This window comes from Alligator sinensis, unplaced genomic scaffold, assembly GCF_000455745.1.
Source record: "Alligator sinensis unplaced genomic scaffold, ASM45574v1 scaffold269_1, whole genome shotgun sequence".
Taxonomy (NCBI): Eukaryota; Metazoa; Chordata; order Crocodylia; family Alligatoridae; genus Alligator; species Alligator sinensis.
In genome coordinates, this window is record NW_005842048.1 from 515,433 (window position 1) to 531,030 (window position 15,598).

General features: G+C 41.8%; 1 protein-coding gene across 1 annotated transcript in view; it reads right to left on the bottom strand.

Moving 5' to 3' along the window:
- The window catches only part of PDE1A (phosphodiesterase 1A), a 392,561-nt gene that overhangs the window by 13,900 nt on the left and 363,063 nt on the right, over positions 1 to 15,598 (bottom strand). Inside the window, exons 17-19 of the mRNA XM_025203233.1 lie at positions 11,813 to 12,076; positions 8,806 to 9,093; positions 3,806 to 4,090 (exon numbers count right to left, since the gene is read on the bottom strand). Of these exons, the coding sequence (XP_025059018.1) occupies positions 3,806 to 4,090; positions 8,806 to 9,093; positions 11,813 to 12,076 (837 nt within the window). The remainder of the gene's footprint in view (positions 1 to 3,805; positions 4,091 to 8,805; positions 9,094 to 11,812; positions 12,077 to 15,598) is intronic.

Sequence of the window (15,598 nt, forward strand, 5' to 3'; positions counted from 1 at the left end):
CCAGCGCCAGCACCAGCTCTTTAAAAAAAACCCCAAAACCACCGACTCACCAACTGCTGCCAGGTGGGGGGGCAATCCCCGCTGCCCCCACTGCCCCACACTGTGTGGGGGGCTCTGCACGAGCCCCCTGAAGCCCCCAGGCCACTGCAGGAGTGGTGAGTCTTGGGGCTTTTCTCTGTTTTTTTTTCCTTAAAGGGCCGGAGCCGGGGTGCCCCCCATAGTCCCCTCTTCCTTCCTCCAGCCTCCCCCTTCCCCACCCACTACTTACCAGCACAGATTCCAGGTCCAGCTCCATGCTGCAGCGAGCGGGAACTACCCAAAGCACCGAAGCTCTCCAAATCTTTTCTGAATCAATTAGGAGAGCTTCAAATTGATTTGGACCTTTTCATTGGTTTCCTGATTCAATTCAGATTCAGAGATTCGTCCACTGAATCAGGCCAAATTTCCTCCAAATTGCATCAGTAGTCAAAGCTTCGCACAGCCCTAATATTAACTTCTTGTGCATAACAACACACCCACCTCCTGAGACAGGTGGAATGGACAGGACAAAGACTCTGTGCCTGCTACCATACCTCACCATTTTATGCTGCGATCAAATCAGATTTCTAAATCTGATAGGGATCTGATTGGCTCAATATTGGTGTGCAGAACTTAGGAACATCCAGAGGCTGCAGAAATAACGTTGGTGATGGAGTAGATAGCTCTTTTCCTTATAAGTACAAAATGACTCCACTGTCTGTCATCCTTCCCTCTTACACAGGCATAGTAAACAGCATCTCACACAGCGTTCCTGCAGTGCACAGGAAGTTTTTACTAAGGGTGCTGTTACAATTAGGATGTGCTAATAGGGGGAGAGGGGAGGTGGGGGGGCAGGGGCTGAAACCCCAGGGGACATGGGGAAGGTGAGCCCTGAGGGACCAATCATGGGTGGGGTGAATGGCAAGGGACTTGGGGCTGAGAGGTGAGCCCTAAGAGACTGGGAAGTAGGAGGGCCAGGGGTGAACCCTGTGGGGTCAGGGGTGGGAAAGAAGAGCCCCAGGAGACAGGGGAGGTGAGGGAGCCTGGAATGAGAACAAGAGGGAGGGGACTGAACCTGCAGAAGGGGAGGAAGGGGGGGAATTTTTACCTTTAGGACTCCTCACTCTCCCTGCTGCCACTTGGACCAGGAAAAGAGTGCCCACTGGGAGTGATGCCTCCTGGGATGCTGGAGGACTATTCCCAACTAACCTCATGGAACAGTCTGACATGATTGTGACAAAAGCTCCCTAACACCAGCTGAAGATAATTCTCACCTAAAGAGAACTATCACTGAGGTAAGCACAGGGTATTTAGCTCATCTTTCCCTGCTTTAACATGCAGACACTCCCATTTCAAGAGCCCTTAACACATGTGAAAGATAATGTGTAACAACAGTCTAAGGTACTCAACTTTCAATTTGCTGGATGCATCTACATGTGCATTAATGTGCTGTTGTTACTGTGCATTAAATTTAGTACCTCTAATATGAGGTACTAACTAAATGCGTCGTAATCAGCACTACTACACAGTAACACCAGCACATGGTATTTCGTGATGCTTAATGCACAGTAGACTAATTGTACTGTGCATTAGCATGGCTTTTGCCATGATGCAGTAATGCACGGTAGAATTAGTCTACTATGCATTAAGCATCTCATGTAGATACAACCACTGAAGCTTAATGCGGCATGCAATGTATGACAAAAACCCAGAATGAGAGAAACAAATAATTATTCATTCAGCAACGTAAAATGCTGTGGGTTTCACTCTTTTAGCATAACTTACTGGTTCTAGAGCCTCACCTTTGTGAACCATTATTTCTGATTAACATAATTTTCAATCATAAAAAATGAGTTTCCCCCTCCCCCCCACATTTGTATGGAATGAAGATTCATTTGGAATGTAAATGAGTGAGACCCCTCCAAATGAGCAATATTCAAGAAATATGCCAAGCCAGATGCATATTTCTAGGTCACTGATTCTCAACCAGGGTGCCACAGCACCATGGGCTGCTTCCAGATCCTTTCAAGGATGCCAGATAATGTTTATACTATTGGGTGCACAAACACGATTCACAAGATAAACCCACAGATTTCAACTAGGAATCTATAGTGTCAAAACACTCTGCCCTGCTGTGGTCTTTCTGAGTTCTTTGCAACAGAATAATTGATCTACTATTTTTCTGTGTTCAAAAATACCCAGTAAAGGCTAAGTCCTGGCATGTTCCAAGGGGTGCCTCGAGTCTATCTAGGGGGGGCCTCAAGTTTAAAAAGTTTGAGCCTGACTGTTCTAGGAACTACTCTGAATATTTTAATTAGAAATGGAAGAAGTGAATGCCTCATGGCATCAAAGTACAAAACCCATGTGGAAATCAGGTGGAAACACTAGTGTAACCAAGTCTCCTTAGTTTCCTTCAGTGGCAGGAGACTAAAGCCCTGACCCTTATTCTGATGCCATCCCCAGTCAGATAGTCACCGTCGATGCAATGGGGCCATTAAATCAATACTCCATGCTACAAACAAGTGTGAAAAGTGTGGTAGAGTAGTGATCAATGGAAGAGCACTCTCTTGTCTCCCTGACCTCACACATGTGTACACGCACACACTGGCTACAGTAATGGTTGGACACATGGGGAAGTAAATTGCTTTAGGAAATAGAGAAGAATAACATATCCCCCCTTCCCCGCCCGAGTCAGTGTGATGTAAGGATGAACTCTAGTTCCCAGAGGCCTGGGTTAGTGCAGCCACATGCAGCCACAGCCACACGCAGCCACAGCCACACGGCCACACCCAGTGTAAGGCTTTGAGTGTGTGTGTGTGTGTCCATATGGGAAAAAACTGTGCAACATGTCAGGTCAGATGACTGAATCTTCATGGCTCACCCAGTGATGTGAAGGACTCTCAAGCATGTGGAAGAGTCTGAGGTAATACTTGCTTTTTATTACTTTGTTTCAAACCTTATTCTAACCTCAAATTCAGAATAATTTGTTAGTTAAAAATGGAATAGGACACAGTGCCTTCCTCTGAATTCATCAAGGGCACTCATATCATGTGGACATTTTGAACCTGTTGTTCAAATCCTAAAATTGTAGACCACAGCTCATTTCAATAAAGTCTTTTATATTTAACCATATTATGCAATTATGGTTCTTTCTTGATTACTGTTTCCTTTCTCAACTCATGTTCAGAATATGACCTTCCTTACTAATGTCATGACAACTTTTTCTATGTATTTCAGTTATCAAATTATATCTGCTTAATATGTTTGAAATAAATGATGGAAATAAGATTTTTTTTTAGTGACAAATAATTGGGTTCTTAAAGTTCTGATTATGCTAAGTGCCTGAAATATGTGGGAGGCACTGTAAGCGAAGAAGCATAATTACCTATTCAAAAAGAAATGGTAAGTAGTTTCTACATAGACACTTATTTCATTTCCTAGTAAAAATTTCTACAACTGGCAATATATATCTTTTTAAATTATTCAGAACGTATACTAGTTTGGCTTTCTGTGTTTTGATATTTTAGGCTAAATCATTTTTTACTAAATATCAAACAATTATTATTGGAAGGATTATATTTATTCATATCATGTGTTTTTTATTTGATGACACTTCAGTTTCTACACATGCTTGAAGAAGGGGCATTTCTACACTATCGGCTCAAAACAGGAACTTATTTGGATGTTTCATGGCTGCCAGAGATTAATACGGATGTGACAGATATGGCTGCAGCTCCACTCTGGACAACTTCATTAGACTGAGATGTGTTTTGTGATGCAATGTTACCATTTAATGGGTCTGTGGGCTGTGTTTCTTGCTGTGCCTTGGTGAGATCTTTCTGGTTTGGATCAGAGTTAATGAATTTCTCCAAGCTGGATTCACTAGGAGAAGAGTCGAAAGTGATTACTTGTAGGACGATGGTTCTAGGAGTAGAGGGTCTTGGTACAGCTGTGCCATCACTTCCCTGACTACTCTCATTTTGTGTCCTTGCTGCTTCTTCCTGTAATTGTGCATCTGTGGACTTTCTGCTTTGGTCTTTTTGCTGTTCACCAACATTTCTCACAAGTTCTTCTACAGAAAGGGAACAAAATATGTAAATTAGATATGAAATATATGCCATAACAGATTTGATTTAAAAAGTGTGGCTGTGTGTTAGAGTTGGAGTAGGAAACATTGTGTCCATGTACTACAGCTGGAAACTCTTTTATCATTTTTAGAATGAGTACATGTGCACTAGTTTGTTAAAAGGGGGTTGGATTCTGGTCACAGTTATACAAGTGCAACTGAAGGTGTGGTGGCTGCCTGTGAAGCCTCATATCTCAACTCCAGATGGAATCTGTGCTTCCATCTGCAGCTGAAGTATGAAGCTTTCAGAGAACAACATCATATACATAGAAATAATGGTAACAGAGAGGGGCCACTCCTCCATGCAATCCACATTTAGCAATGATAACTAAGCAATCAGCACCAATCTCTATAACTCCCATGGCAGATAGGCTGGGAAAAGGGGACATCAGAAGTAAGAAGTGCTGTAGAAGCTCTGAAGGAAAAGGAATGATCATTTAAAGGAAAAGAAGGAAGAGCACTTTGGGGAAAGACACAAAACTGTTGGAACAAAAGTGAACTTAGGAAGAGAGAATTTTAGGGGTGACGCCGGTGTTAGTACAGTACTACGACTGTTGCTGATATAGCAGCAATAGGGCAGCAGGGGAAAAACTTAGGATAATAAATTACTCAGGGACAGAAAAGAAAGAAAAAGAAAAGGGGTCAAGAAAGGCATACCTCAGCTGTGAAGAGAACTAGAGAAAAACATTAAGAAGATGGCACAGAACTGAAAAGTGGGGAGTTCAGAAGGACAGAACTGAGCAGGAGACAGATCTTGGTAAGAGAAGCTGAAGGATGGAAAGAGCAGGTGACCGAGATTTGTGAAGGATGACAAAGAGCACACACTTTGGAAAGTATGCGGGTAACCTGATAAGTCTAGCTCCACAGACTCACAATCTACATGAAGGGCCAAATGGCAAATGTTGTCTGCTTCTTACTTTCATCTTTGGAATACCTCTGTATTTCCAAGAAACACGTAAATAGTGGAATGGACTGCCCAGGGAAGTTGTGAACTGTACATCGCTAGAAGTGTTCAAGAAGACATTGGACAGCCACTGGTTGGGGATGATCTAGGTGTAGTTATGCCTAGCTTCTACTATGGGTATTTTTCATGCTCCTGGGCTTTGCTGGTTGCCCTGCCACATATGTCAGGGTGTATCCTTTCTGCCACATGTGTCAGGGTGTTTTTAAGGTTTCCTCAGAGGGATTGGGTGTTGACTACAGAAAAGGCTGGGGACTTTCCAATGCTCCTGCTGGGACAAATGCCGGAGGTTTGTGGCTAGAGGGTCTTGCCCCTCTGCTCAAGATCAGACTGACTGCCATACTTGAGGTCAGAAAAGATTTCTACCTCATGGTCAGATTGGTATGGACTATGGAGTTTTGCCTCCCTCTACCTGGGATCTCTTGAGCATATATTGACAACATTTCATAGAAGCAAGATGTTGGCTGCCACCGTTTCCTTTCCCTGCTTTACCTATGACAGATTAGGGTATTAGGTCTGTTGTGTCAGGTTTAACAGTAATTTTAGGTAGAGTTTAGATTATGGATTGTATAGGGTGGTTTGGATAGGGATGATTGTCTATCCCTGAGGCAGGGAGTTGGACTAAATGATCTTTGGAGTTTTCTTCCAGTCCTACTTGTCTATGACTCAATGATTCTAAAATTCACAACCTCTAAAATCCATAAGGCCACAAACTCCCTGATTTTTATGTGACTTCTTAAAATTCACATTATTTTATGGTGCTCACCATTATTAAAAGAAGAAATCAGCCAGAACTATTGTCCCAGATCTGCTAGCATGATATTAGAGTTTAACTGGAACAAACTTTGGTTCTGTAATTGACAAAACCTAAACCCTGACTAAAGCTGATCATGTATTATTATGGAAAAGTAGACACATATCTGCAGCACAGTTTTTAATCACATCTTTCATGACCAGTATTTAAGGGTTCCATATCACAACTCTTCCGAATCCTCGGGGCAGGTACTTTTGGACCACAAATCAATCTATAATTTGGAGACGGTAAAAAATGTTCCCTCCAAATCTGAGAGAATTTCACTAAGATGTTGGAGCTCAACAAATTCTTCAAATTCAATTTCAAATTTGGTTTCCTGTCCAGATTTTTTACAAAATATTAGAGAGACTTCCTTCTGGATCATGAGCCTTGAGGGGCCTTCTGATCCCTGCCTAGCTGCTGTTTCTTCCAGAGACTAACATACAGCTGCTGGTCAGAACTAGCTGGATTAAAAGGCATTTAGAAATGTAGCTGTAGTTTGAAAGCAATTCGATGCAATTCTACCAAGTAATGCTCATTAAAGCAGCTGCTGTCCAGGTTATAAACTATCTACCTAAGTCTCCTGTCCCAAAGACTCTGATTTACATACCATGCTTGCCTGTGAATAAATGCTTCCATATGGCAGAGCTACAAGGGGTTTTCACTGACGTTATAAAAAACACCAGGAAATACCAACAAAAAAATCTAATCTAAATATAGTTAAGATACATAAATAAACTGAGGCGTAAACCTTAAGGGAATGTGTGGCAATCAAAATACAAGATGGAAAGAAGGAAATTTCGAATTAAGGTGATACTGATAAAAATCAGATGTTGGAAAGTATGTTCAACTAGGGTAATTCAAACAATTTGATGCTGCCTTTGCTGTGCTTCCAGAGAATGAACAGAAACTTGATATACTCCTCCCTCCATAATATAATATCGGGACAAAGTTAAGGTTAAGTGTTCTTAAAAAAAAGGGTGTCAATACTTTCCATTTTTTTAATGTTAGTGTATAATTTTAATATAGTATTCCAATTCTTTTTAAAAAGGTGTTTCTTTTTTACATTTCCAATACTTAAAAAGTCATACTTTTAATAACTAAATAATCTTACCTCAAAATTAACCTTTTCTTTTTTGGAAAAAAATTGAGAGCAGGCAATGCAATCTTCACATTCCTGAGATGGTATTTCAGGATACTTCAGAACAAAGATTTAGTTTGCTATGCTGTAATAGGTAGCTATGCTATTCATATTCAGAGGTGTAACTAGCCAGTATTGTGTCCTGGGTACGGTGGCACACAATACAAGAGCACTGGCTAGAGGGTCACAGGTGCAGGGAGGGGAGAGGAGTTGTCACTTTTTTTGCTGCCAATATATTCTGAACAGCCATTTAAACAGATTTTCAGTAGCAAAGAAAGGAGGTGGCATTTTCCACCTACAGCAGCAAGTCTCCAGCTGTGGCTCCTGCACCATGCACTCCCGCTGCTGCTCTGCTCTCACTGCTGCCAGAGCTGGAGCTGCTGTTTTTGCACAGGAGGTTCAGGGTGCACAGGGAAGGCTGAGAGGAGGGAACAAGGGATGGGAGGGTGAGGCACCACTTCAGCTCCATCCCGACACCCTACTTAGGCAGAACCTGAAGCTCATGCCCCACCACCCACCCATTGTTACACAACTGCCAACCAATCCCGTGTCTGACTGCCTCAATTTACAGAACCAAATATCTAAAATATTAATATTTGTTTCCTTTAGAAACTGATTAATTCTCCTCAATCTTGAGATGATAGAGGAAAAATAAATATTTAATTTGAACAATGCTGAAGGCCTGTTCTTATTATACTGGACTCTTGTTTTAAGACTGACTTTGAGTGACTGAGATCCATTACTGAGTTTTTGGTTGTAGCCCTGTTGGTCTAAGAACATAGGCAGGCAAGGTTCTTTGGTTAGATGTGATATCTTTTATTAGACCAGCTGAGTAGTTGGAAAAAAGGTCATAGCAAGCTTTCGGGCACAATCTCTGCAGAGACTCCCTATGCCTGATGAAGGGTGACTGCACCCGAAAGCTTGCTATGAACTTTTTTCCAACTACTCAGTTGGTCTAATAAAAGATATCACATCTAACCAAAGAACCTTGCCTGCCTAAGATCAGTTATTTATTTATCTAGGCATTTATACTAGGCTTATCGTACACATGTCTGAGTGCCTGGGTCATAGGACACCCTTCTTATGAAGTAGGAGAGTTACTATCCTACTGTGGCTGTGCCTCTCTGATCTTAGGGCTGACCCACAATGTAGAAGTTAACCAGTTTGAAACACCTAAGACTGTTTTCTATGGCAGGCTGCACTGACTAAATATCACAACTAAATTTATTTAGGTGCACTGGCCAAATATCAGCAAAACATCATATATTTAGTTACACTGGTGCAACTTTGTCCATAGACCATCTGTAAAAGAAGTTTGTATAAATGAAAACATTATTTCCTATTCTAAGTATGCAAAAAATAATAATAATCCGTGGAAATCTCAGAAATGTGGATTGGAAATGGTAGAGAAATTTTGACATTTTTATGATGACTATTCTGTGCCTACTCAACCTGACATCCTTCTTATCTCTACACTCAAAAAATGTTATTATGCAATGTCTTCTCTTCTACAGTACTATCACCCCTTAGCAAAATTTTAACTCAGTTTACACAGTAACAGGTCCTGGTCTGGCTCCTATCAATATTACCGGCAAACTACCACAAGCTTCAGTGACAGCTGGACCAGGGTGAGAGCATAATTTTTTGTCAATCCTCCCTAAGCCTGCTTGTGTTTTTCACCTTTAGAGAAAGCCATATTCATGGCTCCACTGGGGTTTATGCTACAGTTATTGCTTAATCTATCTTGAGACCTGAGCAGTGATTACCATTCCACAGTGATAAAATTTCCATGTCACTCTTAGTCAAAGCTGCCTGAAAAAAAGAGAAGTTATCTGTCTGTTCTGGAAAAGTTTCAGCAGGGCAACCCAAGGGACTGGTTAGTGCACAGGATTCACGTTGAGGATCATCATGTATGTACTGCTCTATGATGATATCATCACTCTCATTAGGACGCAAATTCCTCGTCCTCGGTATCATGTCTCTCATCTCTTGTATATCTGACTCTACGTCCTGACCCACTTTGCTCCATGCAGCTTCATTCCCTATGAAATCCTCTGCAAAAGAGGAACAGAAAGAGATAAATAAAACTAGATCCTAAACAGATACAGTTTCTTAGCTATGTGTGGATTATGCTATATGCTAATGAGAAAACATCATCTGTGGCTACCCATAACAATGAAAAATATCCTTTTTGTGTAGGAGCTATATGTTTATAGTGAAGGATTAATAAAGGAACATAATCAAAGTTGTTTGCTGTCTAATACTAACACCCAGCTATCTCATCTGATCACACTGGTTTAACAGAAAAACTAGTCCTAAACGATGCTGGAGTTTGGAAGGGAGCTTTCTGTCTAAAATTTAACTGGGGCAAGTTTCAGGTGGTATTGGTAGGGTAACAGAAGTAGGGCTGACATTTCAGTTCTGTAGTAGTCTCTGATTCTGCTCACTCAGCAGCTGGGAGCTCTCACCACAGTGGCTTTGCTGAGAGCCTATACTAGCAAGACTCTGACCTAGTCACCCTGTAGCACAGTTTTTAGGAGAGTAAAGCTCTGTCCCTTTAAAAGCACCTACTACCAAGGGCAGCCAGAACCAGAGCTCAGAAACACTGCATCCACTTGGCTCTAGCTTGATCACTTCCAGCAAGGGGTGTCTGCCACATAAACATGCACCCTGCTTCTCTCATCACCCTGTAGCAGCCAGAAGCCAGCTGCTTCTCTCCCTGGAAAGCTGGATCAAAATCCCTAGCATTTTCCTTTGGGGAAATGCAACTAGGTGGTTGGCAAAGAATATATTGACAGCCATCATTGTGGGAGTATATATAGCAAGTGTGACAGACTGGCATGGTAGAGGACTTGTTAGACCCTTGGTTGTTCCTAGATAATGACAAACCAGTTTTTCTCCATTTGTTCCTGATGGAAAAGCTTTAACTTTTCTTATTGACTCTCTCTCTCATTGAAGTTATCTAGTCTTTGGAGACCTCAATCAAGACTACAGAAATGCATTCTCTGTGGAGAGCACACAAAGCTGGAGCTAATACAGACAAAATGTAGCCAGTCATTTATGAAGCAATGCTATAGGTAGAATACATTACTGTTGTTATCTGCCATGAACACTGGCTTCCAGAGCTTTAAACTTCCTAACTTGCCAGGATCCTTACTTTTGTGGACTACTTTGGCTATTAGGTAGGGAGAAGGATAATTGTGGCTGTTATTGTAAGGGCATGAGGCATAACCAGTTCAGGATATATATCAGGTCTACTAGAACACTTAAAAAACCCTTTTCCCTGCCTTGTAAGAGATCAGTGATATTCAGTGAGCTGTTTGTTTCTTTGCAATGGAAACTACTTCTCTGATTGGGATGGTTCAGACATTATACAAATACTTTTTTCTGGGCATACGGCTGTGCATGCCATCCATAAACGACTGTGGGAGAGAGAAAAAAAAGAAAAAGAGAAGGGAGCACCTACTTAGTGCACTGTCTTCTTCTATTCATGTCAGTGTCTATCAGGTGGCATCCCCTGCCAGAAGGCTACTGGGTGTGAAGGCTCAGCTGTAAGATCTGTCTTGGCAAAGTCTATACTTTGCTCCTTTTAGTATGTGGGCTTTAAACTACAGCCATTTATATTTCTGGGCTCTTTCTAATATAAAATTTAAATCACAATATCCCTAAAATTACTAAAATTAACAGCTATACTCCTAGTACTTCAAGTATGCTGTAGCTTTTTCAAAATAATTTTGTTTTGTTATTTCATATGCAGTATGATCACCAGTCACAAGCAGAAAACAGTGATCTGTAGCCGAGACCTTGACTGTGCAGTTGCTACTGTACAACTAAATGACTGTGCAGTAATCCAAGTTATTGTACAGTAGCACAAATTAACATCTTTTTTGTGATGCTACTGCACAGTAGCCTACTATTACTGTGCTGTAGTGTCATGTCATGGTTGTTGCCACACAACACTACTGTGCAGTAGTACTGGGCTACTGCACAGTCAGTGTCTCGTATAGATGTGGCCTGTGTGTCTGAAACAATGCAAAGTCATTGGCCTTCAACAGCTGCCTCAGACATCTTCATTAGTGCAGGGAGTTTCTTTTTCCTCCCATTTTCTGAGGGTTTACTCTTTTCTCCATAAAGTCTTACATGCAGTCACCTTCTTTCTGGTTCAGCAAGTCTGAGACTGGAAATCAAGCCCTGATCTTTTGCATGTCAGTGTAGGATGTGATTATTAGTCCTGCCTTCATGGTTGTAAATTTGACTGGAAAGGCATCCGTAATATTGATCACTTAACCATTCATTTTTAATGTAACCATTTATTTTTCTGGATAGATATGGCTTCCTCTCAGACAGGTTGTTTTAAAAATAAAATATTAAAACACCCCATCCTGTTTCTAATGATAGTTTATAATGCCTTATCAGAATTTTCCAGTTCAATAAGGCTGGCAGTGTCTTGCCTTATTGCTGGTTACACCAAAAAAAACCTTGAGCCCTTTCCTTAGTTGAAATTCTCTTATCCAAAAGGTGACTTTCATTTTCTCATTGTTGTTCAGTAAGTAGAAACACAGACCTCCCTTCATCACTGTAGAGGCAAAGGCACTGCAAGTAGCACAGACAGTTTTGCATCCTACTAAGCCACTGAAGCAAAACAATAAGATAATATAAGCTCCCTTCAGAAGTTAGACTCCTCTAGCTAGAAACCAATTTGCACCTATGCATAAACATAAATTTGTCTCTGGATTTATTAGCATTTTACCCAGGTGGAAATGTAAGGATTACCATATGACTCTGTTGTTTCCATAATATCACTGTCTTGTGGCTGTAGGAGCTCTGATGGGTCTGCATTATAAACTAAAATGTTGACTTCCATTGGCTCAGCTATATTACTATCAGAAGACTGTGGTACAGAACTAGCTGGAACACTTGCTGGTGGAGTTGAGACAGGATAGGGTTTAACAGATTGTGAAGAACTTTCTCTACAGCTTGGTACTGTCTCCTGTACTTCTGCTCTTCTCCTATCTTGGATTGCAGATCTTTCGTTTCCTGAAATATGAAGGTGAATAAGAAAGAAAATATACCTTCAACCACCATCATCTATTATAGGTCTTGTAAGATATTACTAACTAAAATTACCACACTGCTAGAGAATCTACTAACAAGTCTTGGTGTACAGAAGAAAAAAATAGAAAGTCAAGGTACCCTGAGTACATCTAGATACAGCTTATATTACAGTGACTTAAAGATATTTAAAATCTTATACTGTAAAACTCCAGTAGATCAAATTGTTGCAGAATCTAATTGTTCCTTCATTATCAATTGCAGCAGATAAATGAAATTAATTTACTTAATGCAACCACAGTGGCACTGAAGCAATTTAAAACTAACAGCTTACTAAATTAGAGAAACAGAAGAGTCTATTTCCAGTGCAGGTGTGATTATTTTAGGGATTATAATGATTAGTACTTTCCAAGTACAGACTCCATTTTGATTGTATTACTTGTCTGCCTTCTTTGCTATCTTTTTACCTCTATTTTTGGACCAAAATTTCAAGGGCTGTCATAACATGGTCTGTAGACATTGATGCTCTTCTATCTTAACAGAAATCAAGAACAAAGAAAGTGGCTAGACAAAGAAAATAAGTTTTCTCAGGCTGGTAACTGAGAAATGGTCACATAGGTGGACTGTTGAAAACATGACAAGGCAGTCTCTTACTAGCCATCTTAGAAGGATGTAGAAGAAACAAAAAGCCAAAAACAGGGGTGAAGGAGGAGAGACAAGACCATCCTGAACAGTCTAGAGGGCTCTGACTTCAGTTCAAACAATATTCCAAGAATCAAGGGGAAATTGAAGCAGGAGAGGGCACTTAAGTGGAACTCTTATGTCTCTTATTGTGCCCATTTTGCAAAATCTTTGAGCTTGGTGCTTCAGCTACTATGTCTTTCTATAGAATGAAGAATGGTAAATCAGAGTGTCCGTGAGGTTGGAGCTTTGGGAAATGCTGTACTTAAGCCATTTGAATGTCCTGGGAAATCAGCTGATGCTGGGGGTCCCAGGCTGTTAGACCTTGAGATGCCCAGGAAGTATGCTACAGAAACAGAGTGAGTGAGACAGAGAGCAATATGTAGTGCTAGAACCTACATTAAGCAAGAGAAGTTGGTTGTGGGCCCATCTTGTGCGGTTCAAAAACCCTATAACCTTGGTGAGTGCTCAGAAGGGACAGTTTGACCAGGCCTAAAATTACAGCACCTATGATATACCCTGCTCATCTTGACCATTGGCAGTAGGCAGGACATTTTATTTTTTTTCTCTATAATACAGTAGAGAGTTGATTATCTAGAAAAATCAATTAACCAGAAGGTTTTGTATTAACATCAGCAGCAGCATGAAGTTGGGTTTGTTGGTGAGACAACTGTCCACTATTTACTTACTAGTGCTTTGACATTTTAAAACACTGCACAATATTATACATGTCTTTCTTGCTGGTTTTAATATTTGCTGTACAGTACATTATAGTTTTCAGCACTTCATACTGTGGTGTTTATCTAAAAATTATTTGGAATTATTGTGACACTATGCCAGATCATTCAAGGCCTACTGTATTTCTATCATTAGGGACTTACTGAAACTAATTCACAGATTTTGTGGGAATCACAAAATCTGGCATTGCCCAGGAAAGTGGGCAATGTCAGCGAAATCTGTGAAATCTGCAGGGGGGGGGCGAAGGCAAACTTACTGAAATTAAAATACTGGATTCCCCAAGGGAGCCAGCAGTGCTTACAATGCTCTGGCCCAGCTCCACAGCCTGCCAGAAAGGGAAGGTGGGATAGAAAGGGTTTGCTCACATATAAAGACCAGCCCAAGACAGCTGCTGCCTCTGTGCCTTGCTGCTGATTGGCTGAGCGGGCTGCCTGTCATGTAGCCCTGCTCCACTCCACCAATCAGCAGCAAGGGGTGGGTCTTCATGACGGACAGCCCTCACAATCAATCAGTGGTGATGGGCTGGGCTGGATGATGGACAGCCTTTGCAACCAATCAGCAGTGGAGCAGAGCTACTGGGGCCCTTTGGCCAATCAGAGGCACGAGGGGCCCCTGCTGTGATCAGCCCAAGAAAATGATGGCGGGCCCCACAATTTCCCCACTGAATCAGCTAGCCACTTACTTGAGTTAGGTAGATCCCTACCTATAATCCATATCTTAACCTTTTGTGAATGTGTGTGTGTGTGTGTGTGTGTGTATGCATGCACACATACTCACATCTGTACAAATACACATACAGCCTCCTCCTCACTTCCAGTTTCTGAAACAAAGTTTATCACAGTATATGACATTACAAATACCATAAATTCTATTATGATGTTTGTAATCTGTGGCACAGATTACAAAGGTTTGTTCAAAATGAGTGCTGAATGGCTGCCTAATGCTGTTAATAAAAACATTTAGCATCTAGGGCTTAATTCTACTTTTAGTTTTCTTTTGGAGTTGAGCCTTTAAGTGGCAGTCCCTTAAAAAGATTAGGACATTCAGAGTGTTGTAGAGAATGGGAAAAAATATTTTAAAGGAACATACTAAGGAAATGGCTAAATAATTCACTTTCAGACTGGATGTATCTACATAGTAAGTTCATGGGTACATAATTATGCATACAGAATAATATATTTTTCCAACCTAATAATAATGATCTAGAAATTAGAACTTTGGATCATAGTATCATAGGAAAATAGGTCTGGAAGGGACCTTATGGGTGTGTCCAGATGACCTTATGGGTGCCTCCAGATGCGCAGGAATGTGCGTTTCCCTGGGGACAAGGAGCAGTGGCACATCTTGTGCTGCTGCTACTTGTCCCTGGCAAAAGCCCATGCCACACGCACTCTGGCATGAGGCAGGTTACTCCAGGTGGGGTAGGGGAGGCTGCAGCCAGCAACTGTGCTGGCCCCAGCAGCCTTATCTTGGGATCTGGGGGCCTCTGGAAGCTGCAGCCGCCTGGGCAGTGGCTGGAGTATGGCTTCAGCCAGCCAGTCCCCCATTTTTGGCAGTGTGCGCTGCCACCATGAGCGCTATCTCATTTTTTACATGATTTTTTTTTTTTACACCAGAATCTCCGAGGGTTACCTCCCCCCTGGCCCCAAACTGCAAAGTAGCAAAGCAGGGAACACCTGCATGTGTGGTGTGTCACGCCGCAGATGGGTCTGTGGTGCCACATGCCTCATGTCCATGCTCATCTGGATGTACCTCATGGGCGCATCCAGACGAGCACACACGTCCCTGTTGCCCCACCTCAAAGCCCTTTGAGGTGGGGCAACAGGTACATGTGGAAATGAAAAAATGTTTAAACTTGCAGTGTGGGGAGAAAATTAGACCCCTGGATATCCAGGGGTCTAAAAAGCCACTCTGCAATAGAGTGGAGCAAGGCACGGTTCAAGACTGTGCCTGGAGCCAATCCTCCAAAAGAGACACTCTGGTTTTGGCCAGAGCGTCTCTTTGTCTCTTTAGTGTTCCTGCTGCCCCCAGTGCTGTTCAAGGTAAGTTGGGGGGGTGGGGGTTTCATGGGTGTTGGGGGGGTGAGGG